Genomic DNA, 13482 nt, shown 5'->3' with positions numbered 1-13482 from the left:
GCAGTGTTTAAATTATTTTAACTCCCTATTTAGAAACCCAAATTAATTTTGGCATGTGAATAATATTAGAACGTTGCGCCAAAATTTATTAATCGGTATTACGCAGTGGAACATCTATTTCAACATTACATCACTGATTACTTTTTCATTGTATAATATGATGTAAAGATTTAATATATTTGGTACGCCGAACTCTCTGCTGTGGACTGCAGTTTCGCCATTTAAGGCTTAGCAACACAAGTTGGGTCAATAAATACAAAAATACAGTTTTTCTCTTATAATGGTGGTATGTTTATTATACGTATGGAGTTTAAGTCCTTTTCACTCACCATTTACTCATTTTAATTAATTTAAGTATATTGTGAGATTGCATCAGATTTATTATTCAGTGTTATACAGTAGACTAACTGTTTGATCATTACAATTACAAATTATTTACCTTTAACCAAGACTTCTTATGGAGAATCGCTTACGGGTACTAAGGCAAAATTTCTATCCAGTACAACAACAAGCGTCGTTTTACTACCAACTTTGAATATTGAGGGAATATAGAGCATAGAGCTAATTGATAAAGTATCTCAGAACGGCTGGTGTGGATATTAACACTTTTATTGATAAACAGAGAACAACATTTCTACCTTCTTTTTATCAATAAAAGTGTTAATACCCATACCAGCCGTTCTGAGATACATATTTATTTCAAGTGGTGAACAGTGATGTTATTCGCTCTTCTACGTAAAATATTTTCTCAACCGAAACGAGCTGTTTTTGCATATATATTTCAAGTGGGTTTCTCGTTATCAAGAATTAGTTAATAATTTACTTCCCATTAGATGGCGCTACGATTATAAAAGAACAAATAAAGAATGCAGGAAGTCTTACAAAGCAGTTCCTGTGCTTTTTATAGTAAATAACAAATCTGTTTGTGTTTGAGATGTGTACCCGTAGAGATAGAGGGAATTTCTAGTAGCTTCTTGAAGTAGTTTCTATATTTAATCGCTTGTAATTGTTTTTAATAATCTTTTTTGTTGTTGTTTTTCTAAATGAGCTCTGGTGATCTTTATATAATTTCAGCGATAGAGATATTTCCGGCTGAAAGACAGTATATATGGTTTTGTAACAGGAAAACGTACAGTTTCGGTATAAAGGTTTAAGTGGCCATCGACAGCCAAGTTTCGGATCTATAGAAATAAAAATTGAAAATTATTTTCAATTTATAGGTTTTTTATAGTGTATTCTCGGGGCGGGACGTATAATATAGATAGATGTCAAATTTTTTACTATTGTTGATAGTTTTTTTTAAGTTTGTTGCAACTGATCATGCTCCCGATAAATGTTTGAGGAACTCGTGTACTCATTCTAAAAACCACGTGTCAAGTTTTATTTCAAGGTACAACCAATCAAATTATAAGCGTGAGTTTAATCACTCTAAATGCCATATCAACCTAGTAGTATTAGCTCCAGAAAATAACAGTCTACCCTACTCCCTTTATAAAATCATGCCTTCCATTCAACATGCTGTGAAATTTGTTGAGGATCATGGTATTTTAAATAGAAATATCATCAAGGTATGTCCCAGGAATACTCATAGCTCCTCCACGCATGGCCCTTTGGCAGCATATGAAATGTACCGTAACAAAACAGTTAGTGTTTTCCTGGGGCCAGTTGATTCATACGTCCTAGCGCCGGTTACACGTTACACCTCGGTCTGGGAGATTCCTCTACTTACAGTAGGCGGACAAGCTTACGTTTTTGATGACAAAACCACAGTCTTTTCTTTCCTTACCCGTATGAATGGTTATTTCTCTCAACTTGGGCAAGTGTTTCTAGAGATGCTCTTACATTTTGGTTGGAATGTAGTGGCCTTTCTCTACCATAACCATCGCTACCATACTCAGGGTAAATCCACTTGCTGTTTTACCCTCGCTGCTATCCCATATGTTCTAATTAACCTGTCCTTCCACGAACAAGAGTTCGACGAAACCTTACCTGAGCTTTCCTATCACAGATTACTTCAGAATGTAACGAAATACGGAAGAGGTGAGTAGATTCTTTCGTCTCCATTAAAAAAACTCCACAAAGAACATAAAAGGGATTTTAACAAGGTGAGAAAAACTATAGGTGGTTTTAATCTTTATTTTGTTCGTGTTTAGTTCACCCAAAGTAACATATAAATATATTTTTTTAAAATAACAACTTAAGTTATGTTAGCACATCTACACTGTATGGCCAAAAATATGTGGATACCCCTTCTAATTAGTGGGTTCAGCTATTTTAGCCACACCCATTGCTAACAGGTGCATAAAAAGCATAGAGCTATGTAATCTTCATACACAAATATTAGCAGTAGAATGGACTCAGCGACTTTCAATGTGGCACTGTCATAGGATTCCAACTTTTTCAACAAGTCAGTTCGTCACATTTCCGCCCTGCTAGAGCTGCTAAGATCAACTTTAAGTGCTGATATTGTGAAATGGAAACGTCTAGGAGTAACAACAACTCAGCCACGAAGCGGTAGGCCAAACAAGCTCACAGAACGAGATCGTCGAGTGCTGAAGCGCGTATAAATCGTCTGCCCACAGTTGCAACACTCACTACCGAGTTACAAACTCCCTCTGGAAGTAACGTCAGCACAAGAACTGTTCGTCGGAAGCTTCATGAAATGGGTTTCCATGACAGAGCAGTCGCACACAAGCCTAAGATCACCATGCACAATGCCAAGCGTTGGCTGGAGTGATGTAAAGCACACCGCTATTGGACTCTGAAGCTGTGGAAACGCGTTTTCTGGAGGAATGAACCACGCTTCACTATCTGGCAGTCTGACGGACGAATCTGGATTTGGCAGATGCCAGAAGAACTCTACCTGCCTGAATGCATAGTGCCAACTGTAAAATTTTGTAGAGGAGGAATAATGGTCTGGGGCTGTCTTTCATGGTTTGGGCTAAGCTCTTTAGTTCCAGTGAAGAGAGATCTTAATGCTATAGCATGCAAAGACATTCTAGAGAATTGTGTGTTTCCAAGTTTTTGGCAATAGTTTGGGGAAGGTTCTTTTTGTTTCAGCATGACAATGCTCCTGTGCATAAAGCTAGGTATATAAAGACATGGTTTGCCGAGGTTGGTGTGGAAGAACTTGACTGGCCTGCACAGAGCCCTGATCTCAACCCTATCGAACACCTTTGGGATGAATTGGAACGGCGACTGCGAGACAAGCCTTCTCGTCCGACATCAGTGCCCGACCTCGCCAATGCTCTTATAGCTGAATAGGAGCGAATCTCCTCAGCCATGTTTCAAAATCTAGTGAAAATCCTTTCCAGAAGAGAGGAGTCTGTTACTGCAGCAAAGGGGGAACAACTCCTTATTAATACCCATGGTTTTGGAATGAGATGTTCAACAAGCACTTATGGGTGTGATGGTCGGGTGTCCACATACTTATGGCCATGTAGTGTTTATAAATATATTAATATTGTTATAAGTCAATGTAACTACTTGCATAATTTGGTTGGATCTTCACCAAAATTGGCATGATGGTGCATAACTGAGTACATTCAAATTTTCAGTTTTGTAATCAGTGTTTTGCGGTTTTTATGGGCGTCTTTGCATTGTTGTTTTTTTTACAATTACATATAATGGAACTGAAGTTTCATGTCCTAAGATAACCTTTTATTAACCATGAATTTAAATAGCCTCTTTGCAGAGAACAAATGCTTCAGAAATGAACACTGTTCAAAATAAACTGCCTTGTAAGGACGAGTGCTTATTTAAAATAATCACAGCCTTTGCAAATTTGCAATATAATAAAGTTGCCTCTTTAAGAAACAATGAAAATTTATTTAATAACCCGTTTAAAAGTTTTTAAACTTTTTTCGTATCTACTTATCATACTTTTAAAATATTTCGCATACACACACACACATATGTAATTATATATATCTTTTTTACTGTTGCAAGTTTGCTGTAATTTGCAATTATCCATTAACATGATATAAGTGTTATGCCCAGTATCGAAGAAACTTACAACGTTGTTCGCCTAACCTCAAAGACAGTAATTATAAAACTGACAACTAATTGTTTGTCGATTTCTTTTTGAAATTTTGCGCAATGTTACTCTATCTGCCTGTTCATAATTTAGAAATAATAGCGTACAGGGAAGGCGACTAGTCAATACAAACAAACGTCAACTTTTCGCCTATTTTTTATGTTATCGAAAAGTGGGATTGAACGTTACTTTACAACGCCCCACAGATGAAAATATTTTACACAATTTACTGTTCGTAATGACACGACGATTATATTTCTTTGTGAGTAGTACTTTAAACAGGCTTTTCCATTGTCAAAATATGGAATTTTAAATCCTTCTCTGATGCATATGATTTATGAATTAATGTAGGATACTATTTAGAAACTATAACAACAACAACAAAAAATAGAAACTGATTTAAATTATTAGACAAGCACTTTGACCATAAAATGGTTGTATCGGAGGAAGATGTGTGAAGCGGAACAATATTCTTATAACTATAATGTTTTGATTGGAGGTATTCCAGAGAAGCCTAATGAGAATTTGCAAGAAGTTGTTGAGAAGATTACAACTACTTTTGGGGTTGACTGTGCTCCTACAGATATTGACACTGTTCATCGTATAGGAAAGAAAACAACTGAAAATAAGAGTCCGAGACAGATTGTTGTTAAGTTTTGTCGTAAGCAAATTAAATTTGATCTGCTTAAACTTAAGAAAACTAAATTTCGCTCTCTTAATACTAATGATATTAAGGTCTGTAATGAATCTTATCCAGTTTATGTTAACGAACATCTCTCCCCATATTATCGTGATATTTTCATGCAAGCAAAACGAAAACAGAAAGATCTTGGCTATAAATTTCTTTGGGTATCGAATGGTAATATTCTTATTAGGAAATCAGAAACTACTCAGCCCATTGTTTTACGTTGCTTGATTGATCTTAATAATTTATAAATACTGCAATGGCTGATGATTTTGATGATATTGTTGGTGTTACACCAACTTTGTCTTCTCTTTCTGATTTACCAAATGTTTTTTCTGTTGGTCATTTAAATTTAATACATGTTAATATTCGAAGTCTTACTCAAAATTTTGACCAATTTCTTGTTTTTTTACAATCAAGCATTGTTAAATTTCATATAATAGCTTTTTCTGAAACTTGGTTTGTTGAGGATGGATTTGTTTCCTTTCGATTCCAGGTTACTCCTTTTATTCTTCATCTTCTAGTCTAAATAAGGCTAGTGGAGTGGCAGTTTTTGTTAAATTTGAGATACTGACTATGATAAAAGAAGTACAGTACATTAAGTCTGATGCTTTAATTTTATTTTGTATGATTCAAAATAAGAAATTTAATCTCTTTGTTGTTTATCGATCTCCTAGATTGCCTGTATTGAAATTTATTGATGAGCTTTCATTAGAATTGAATTTATACAAATATGATATTAATATACTTGTTGGTGATTTTAATATAGATGTTTTGGCATTTGATGATGTTTGTTATAAGAATGCATATTTTAAGTTTTTGTCTGAGAACAATCTTTGTATTATTATTTCTTCTCCTACACGGATAACCAATGTTACTAATTCTTGTATTGATCATTTTTTAATTAGTGGAAATACTGTTAAAAATTGTTATTCTTATATTGTTGAGAGTTTTTTGACCGATCATTTTCCAATTGTTTTATGTATAGACATTTTATCGGATCTAAAACATGTCTCAAATGTTCAAAAGATTAAGTTTAATGAATTGAGTTCTTGTTTGAATTTTTCAGATTGGTCCTGTGTTATGAATTGTTCTGATGTTAATGTTGCTTATGATAATTTTGCTGAAGTGTTAACTGATTGTATTCAAAGTTGTACTACTACTGTTTCTGTGTCACGAAAGTTTAGAAAAATTAAGCCATGGATTACCAGTGAATTGGTTTTGTTAATGATTAAAAGAGATAAGTTAAAAAAGAAAGTACATCAATTTCCTGATGATATTTATCTAAAGATTAGATTTAAGTGTTTAAGGAATTATATTGTTAGCTTGACCCGTAAGACTAAATGGACTTATTATCATAACCTGTTTAAGAATGCTAAAACTATTAAACAGAATTGGAATATTGTTAACTCTATTATTGATGTTAAAAAAAAAATAAGAAATTTTGTAATTTTGGTACTACTGATTTATCTGATTTGAATTATTTTTTTGTTAATGTTGCTAAATCTACTTGCTCCAATCCTAAATTTTGTTCTCAGGGCATGCCTCCTGCTCCTTCTTCTTCTTGTTACCTATATCCTGTTACTGTATCTGAAACTATGAATAATATTTTCTCCTTATCAAATTCAGCTTCTAATGGTGTAGATGGTGTTTCGGTTAAGATTTTGAAAGCTAATGCTAATCTTTTGCACCAATTTTGACTTTTTTAATTAATTTATCTTTTACTCAAGGGAAGTTTCCTAATGCTTTAAAGTTATCATTGGTCATTCCTATTTATAAATCTGGTAATATTTCTGATTTTACGAATTATAGACCTATTTCCTTATTAATACATTTCTCTAAACTATTTGAAAAATCTATGAAGATTAGAATTTTATCATTTCTTGATAGACATTCAGTTTTGTCTCCTTCTCAATTTGGCTTTCGGCCTGGGCTTGGAACGGAGGTTGCTGTTGCTAAACTTGTGGGAAGTATTACAGAAGCTTTGGATTCTGATCTTCATCCAATTGCTGTTTTTCTTGACTTAGCCAAAGCTTTTGATTCTGTTAATCATAAAATATTGTTAAATAAATTATCTTATTATGGTTTTAGAGGCATTGTTTTTGATTGGTTTTTTTCTTACTTTCACAATAGAAAGCAATCGGTTTGTATCCATAATAATTATAGTGATTGGCTTACAATTAATGTTGGAGTACCACAAGGTTCTGTTCTGGGCCCTTTATTATTTCTCATTTATATAAATGATATTCTTTACCAACAGTTTTTGGAGATATCCAAGCCTATGCCGATGATATTGCTGTTGTTTATAGTAAGCCAAATCTAATTAATGAAGCCATTATTTCTAGTGATCTTAATAAAATTAAAATTGGCTTTTCTGTAATGACTTATCCTTAAATATATCTAAATCTTTTCTTCTTCAGTTTAACCTTTATGGTGTCATTCCAGCTTTTCCTTCTATTTTTATCATTCTAGTGATTGTTATACTTACTCTAATTGTAAGTGTCCCAAATTGACTCAAGTTTCCTCTGTTAAATATTTAGGAATTATTTTAGATCGAAAATTAAATTGGCAATTTCATATTAATTCTTTAGTTAATAAATTAAAATATAGTTCTATGCTAATTTTGAACTTAGTCATTGTGCTCCTTATCATATTTTGTTAAGTGTATATTATGCTCTCTTTCAATCTTTCTTACAATATTGTATTTCAATTTGGGGTGGCACATATAAGACTTTTTTAATTCCTATTCACAAGTTGCAAAAAAGTGTTTTCTCTTATTTTTACTCATAGGCTTGATACCGATTTCAGTAAATTTAACTCCCCTCTTTCATATGATAAACTTTATTTATATTTTTTAGCTTTATCTACATTGCATGTTTCTTTTAATAGGCCTTTTAAAGTCACTTCATATTTTACACGACTTCAATCTTTTTTTCCAATTAATGTACCCACACCACGTAAAACAGTTACACTTCATCAATATCTTTATTTGGCACCTCGTATTCATAATTTTATTCCTTATAGTATAAGATCTTCTATTAATCGTGTTAATCAAAAGAAATACTTAAAACAATGGATCTTAAATACTGATGATAATATTCTGGGAACTTTATATTGATTTTGTAAGTTTTGATTTTACTTTATTATGTGTTTAACCATCACAGGACGAGTTAACTCTTTGTTGATGGTTTTATATTGATATTTGATTTTTTGTGTCTAATTTATTGCTTAATAAATTTATTATTATTTATTATTATTATAATATTATATATTATTATTATCAACAAGCCATGTTATTAGGGTGCTCATCTCGTAATCTATCTGAGGGTCGTGGGTTTGAATCCCCGCCACATCAAACGAGCTCAGCCTTTGAGCCGTGGGGGTGTTATAAGTTACTGTCAATCCCACTATTCGTGCGTAAAAGAGTAGCTCAAGAGTTGGCGGTAGGTGGTGATGACTAGCTACCTTCCCTCTAGCCTTACACTACTAAATTAGGGACGGCTAGCGAAAATAGCCCTCGTGTAGCTTTGCGCGAAAAACAAAAAAAAACTGGTGGTAACTATCTATTAGAGAAACTTTTTTGTTTAATTTGCAATTAAAAGGATTTCAGATTTTCTTCTAGTGATCCAATATTGGTTAAAGTCAAATTAAGTAAATAATCAAATTCACCGAACGGTTTGAAATTATTGTCAGTAGTATATAACAATATGAATGACAATTTCGCAAACTGTTGATACGTCCTTACTAGCTGCGTTAAAACTGTTTTGTATTCAAATGTATTTCGTAAAAAGAGTCACTGTTGTATAAGTTACAATAATTATATGTGGATAGTAGCTATATATTGATAATCTTATAGCTAGAGAACTCTACTCAAATATTTATATATAGTCTTATATTATGCACTATATTTAGATTGATCTTTTAAGATATTTTTTTTTTAATTTCGCGCAAAGCTACACGAGAGCTATCCGCGATAGCCGTCCCTAATTTAGCAGTGTAAGACTAGAGGGAAGGCAGCTGTTCATCACTTCCTACCGCCAACTCTCGGGCTACTCTTTTACCAACGAAGAGTGGGATTGACCGTCACATTATAACGCTCCCACGGCTTAAAGGGCGAGCATGTTTGGTGTAATGGGGATTCACACCCGCGACTCTCAGATTACGATTCGAACGCCTTAACCCACCTGGCCAGACCGGGCTAGGTTATGAACTAAGGAAAGTGGTAATGATTGAAAGTATGTTGTTGATGTTGTACAATTTCTCAACTTGGTTTAGAATATCATATTAGAAACGTCTAACTAAATTCATAAATTAGACAAAAAAACCGTAAATTTTGAGAAATATTAACAAAATATAGTTTAAAATGAGTTTATTTCTACGCACGAACCAATAATCACAACGATAATATGATAACATACGGAAAACAAATCAAAATCTTTGTGAGGAAAAGGAACACAAAGTGATTAACATTTCGACTAAATGATTAAAGTCTACATAGAATTGAGATATCTAATATTTGGACCAATTTTGCTTTTTTCTATTGTAATGATTTAAACCATTTTTACAGGGAATTGTGTTGTTTATTGTTGGTAATCTAAAGCTTAAGTTAGGGAAATATCGAATGATTATCTGTCGTATAGATTGTATATTTATTATAAGAACCTCTGTCCAAAAGTTGCTTACAATGTTTATTGAAACACTAAAAATTTGAAAATAAATTTGACGAAATACATTATCGTTCTTTCCAAGTAACAACAGATGTAATATAAGGTGCTGTAACTAACCTTTTAAGGTTGGGTAAAATAATACTGCAAGAATATGATATATTTTACTTGGTAAACTTTTGTAGTACATTCCAAAACAAAATTTGCCAATAGTGGGTAAAAGACAACTTAACACCTTATCTATATAATATACATGCCGGATCCAGCAGATAGCTTGGGCCCGGCATGGCCAGGTGGGCTGATACGTTCTGCTCGTAATCTGAGGGTCGCGGGTTCGAATCACCGTCGCACCAAACATGCTCGATCTTTCAGCCTTGAAGACGTTACAATGTTATGGTTAGTCCCACTATTCATTGGTAAAATAGTAGCTCAAGAGTTGACAGTGGGTAGTGATGACTAGCTGCCTTCCCTCTAGTCTTACACTGCTAAATTAGGGACGGATAATGCAGATAGCCCTTGAGTAGTTTTGCGCGAAATTCCAAAACAAACAAACAATCAGCAGATAGCCCAATTTGGGTTTGCTATAAGTAAAACACACATAGATGCCGTTACTACGTGAAGCGTATTATTTTCCTATCGCTTTACTCTTGTCCAGGATAACTGGTGAGGAAGTGGAAGTCCACAAAACTGTTTAACATAGTAACAATATAGATTGAGTTCTATGTTTATTTTTAATATTTTAAACAATTTATCTGCTAAATAACTCAAGAGAATAAACAAGTAACATCAATAACACATTTTTCAAAATTCTATTCCAGTACAGTTTTACTGTGGTAAGTACAAAAACAATTTAAAAATTATATATAGAATGAAAAGAAAAAAATATAGAAAATATTCTCCAGATTTGTTTTTCGTAATATTGCTTCCAAATTTACACAAAAGAAAACAACAAATAGTTTTATTTTGTTACAGTCAGTGTCGATCCAAAATTCGTTTATATAGTTTTTCTTTAATATGGTCGAAGGAATTGAAGCTCATATTGTTTAAAAATTCTTTTCTATAAACACTCCTGACTACGCGTATGGAGTTTTACGCTGGAACAGCGGTAAGTCTACGATTTACAACGCTAAAACCAGGGATTCGATTCCCTACGGTGGATTCAGCATGTATCCCTATTTGGCCTAGCGATAGAAAACACACACGCGCATAAAATGATGTAATTTGCTGTACCTTTAAATTACTCGTGAAATTTTCATTCATAACGTTCATTATACTTATATAAACAAATCTGTTTATTATTTAAATTAAAAATAAATAAAGTGTTACATAGTATTTAGCTGCATTTACTTCTAATTCATTTTATTCTAGGTCTGCTAATGGACCACTGAACTAAACAGGCAGTTTTGTTATAAACTAGTAGAAGTATATCTCTTTTATAACTGGTTAAATAATACATTATGTTCTATAGCAAAATGCTTCCTGTTCACCTTCTGTGAAGTGGCTTTACGTTCTAAGAAAGCGTTTATTTAAATATAAGTCTTTCTATGTTTGAAGAAATAGTTCTGAGTTCCGACTAAAAAGGGAAGGTTGCGGAAGTATTAACATTTTCCTTTCTATTGTGTGTTGTTTGCCCAACTCACAAAAGTTATAGGATAACAGGGTCTGTTTAAATTTGTATGTTTTAAGACACCAACTTTTCTTTTTTTTAATGTAGCTCGTTTATAAAGATTTTTAAGTTTTGTGCACCACTGATTCCTTATGAAACAGACCTTTATGAGAAATGATACAAATTCTGCAAAGCAAAAGGCGGGTTTTGAATATATTTATTACTGCGGTAATAATAAGTGTATATATTTTTCGTTGGTTTTGAGAGGATATGTAAGCTGTTAGAAACCAGTTAACTTGAATTGAAGTTTGTGGAGCTGTCACACTATTATATGATTGATGCACCCAGTTTGAGGTGACACAGGTCTTGGGGGTGTAACAGTCTATGGCCATTAGGTTGTAGCGCAGATACCAGACCAAAGATAATATAGCAAAATGTTAGAGAAGTATTGCAGAAGGGATACATGCGGAACTTAACCCTTAGAAATAGCACCAGCAGAGCTAGTGTTCACAGGAGCGAGCTTTGCCAAGCTACTGGAATGCCTTTAACGTGTCCAACGGCAAGAACAGAGTCCATGAGGCTTGGATCAGGTCCAGAAATCTGGTTAGAGTCCCTGCACTAGCCCCAAGGCACCGAATACTCTGGGCTGGCGTTTGTCCAGAAACATGTTACCTGAACTCCTTAGCAATGACTTCCTGTACTATCTACAGCTGAGAGCAGGTTCTGTGTGTCTTCAAGTGGTCGGCCTGCAAGGGAGAGATATGTACAGCTTGTAACCTTGACTACGGTCACATCTGGGGGATGGTCATTCACGGTCTAGACTGGCATCTGCGTGCAGGAAAGTAGACCTCTGTGTGGTGAATGGAAAATTCCTGACAGCTATACGTTACGTAGATCAGATTCTGTTAACCATTAGTTGTCCTTTTGGAAATTGGTTCGTGTATCAGTAAAATAACGCCAGTACTCACACTGTCAGGACCACACGGCAATGTTTCAAGATGAAACACATAGGTACTGGACTAGCCTGTTGAGTAATACTGGACTTAAATACGACTGATAATGTATAGGAATTATTAGGTAGAACAGTAATACACATACAGCCTGCTCCTATATAGACTGTGCTGCTCCAGAAATTAACCCAAACTGTCATCAGCAGAGAGGAAGTCATATATAATAAAGAAGGAGCTATCAGCCATTAAACATTAGCTCGTTCATTTTAATAAGCTACTTTTCTTTGGTATTTGTGCAGCCAAGTATTGGCATTTTTTGTTATTTTTTGTGAATTCTTCGACTTGTTTGGTATTGTTTACCTGTGATATAAACAGATTTCATCAATATTGAACGTCCCTCTGTTTGTTTGTTCAATTCAGGATTTTTTCTTTCGCCTAATCATATATGACTTTAATTAAACGAACTGTTAAGAAATACTATCGTCTTGAATGGATTGTTTAATTGTCTAAATCAACAATAATAACGTTATTGTAATGTCAGATGTGTTGTTACAGACTAAAGCATAAGTTATATTATAAGTGTTTTCAGGCTATCAAGTCATCTTCTGTGATGCTAAACAGAAGCTATTTTAGAAACAGTCCGGAGAATTGTTTGTTTGTAATTAAGCACAAAGCTATGCAATGGACTATCTGTGCTTTGCCCATCACGGGTATCGAAACCTGGATTCTAGCGTTGGAAATCCGTAGAAACACCGCTGTGCCACTCTTAGAAACTCTGGAGAATGAAGTACTTATGATAAAGAGGAATATCAATCATTAGTAATATGTATACATTGTAACCTAACCCTAACTATTAATTTGTTTATTATTAAATATTTATTACTACTTTACTTGAATATATCTTGGTTATTGGTCTTCTGCTGGCTGTAAAAAAATGACAATAGAGGCCTAGTTTCAATCCTGAGTCTCTTGGTTACAAAAACGCCCCCCAGTGGCACAGCAGCAAGTCTGCGGACTCGCAATGCCCCAGTGGTGAGCAGAGCACAGGTAGCCCATTGTGTAGCTTTATGCTTAATTCAAAACAACAACTATATTTATTATATTGATACACATGTTTTAGTTCTTCCCAAACACAGAAGTTACAGAGATATTGTTCGGTTATGACATATGCAACCAATAAACGCTGCCATTAAGCATAATGCAGTGTATGAAAGATGTTACACCGAAACACATTACGACTTTTCCATGTCCATTTAATTTAACATGAAACGGCTTAACGTTTTGTTTTTTTCCAAAAATGCGTCCGAAAGTAAAAAAATAAAAGTTGCATAAAGTTCAAAGGCTAATTACAATAGTTTAGTCAGAATTCACAGAGCTACAAACATGCTCAGGTAATTAATATTTTCTTCCACAAAATACGTTACAGGCTTGCATGTTCGACTTAAAAATGTATCTTATAATTTACGACAATGAGTTATATTGTAAAATTTGGTTTGTATAGAATGTCTACTAGCTGTCCCTAATATAGAAGTGAAAGACCA

At 33.8% G+C, this 13482-nt stretch overlaps 1 protein-coding gene across 5 annotated transcripts in view; it reads left to right on the top strand.

Moving 5' to 3' along the window:
• Positions 1-930: 930 nt before the first annotated feature.
• LOC143255200 (atrial natriuretic peptide receptor 1-like) overlaps positions 931-13482 on the top strand; it is a 140911-nt gene continuing 128359 nt past the window's right edge. For 3 of the 5 annotated variants that reach the window (XM_076510482.1, XM_076510483.1, XM_076510480.1), the window contains exon 1: positions 931-2040. In XM_076510482.1, coding sequence (XP_076366597.1) covers positions 1266-2040 — 775 coding nt within the window. In that variant the 5' untranslated portion in view covers positions 931-1265. Of the gene's footprint in view, positions 2106-13482 lie in introns of all 5 variants that reach the window. The other 2 variants (XM_076510484.1, XM_076510487.1) reach the window with 2 other exon arrangements.

The sequence above is a fragment of the Tachypleus tridentatus genome, chromosome 7, assembly GCF_004210375.1.
Source record: "Tachypleus tridentatus isolate NWPU-2018 chromosome 7, ASM421037v1, whole genome shotgun sequence".
Taxonomy (NCBI): domain Eukaryota; kingdom Metazoa; phylum Arthropoda; class Merostomata; order Xiphosura; family Limulidae; genus Tachypleus; species Tachypleus tridentatus.
The sequence above is the reverse complement of the archived record's forward strand: the minus strand, read 5'-3'. Positions and strand labels throughout refer to the sequence as shown.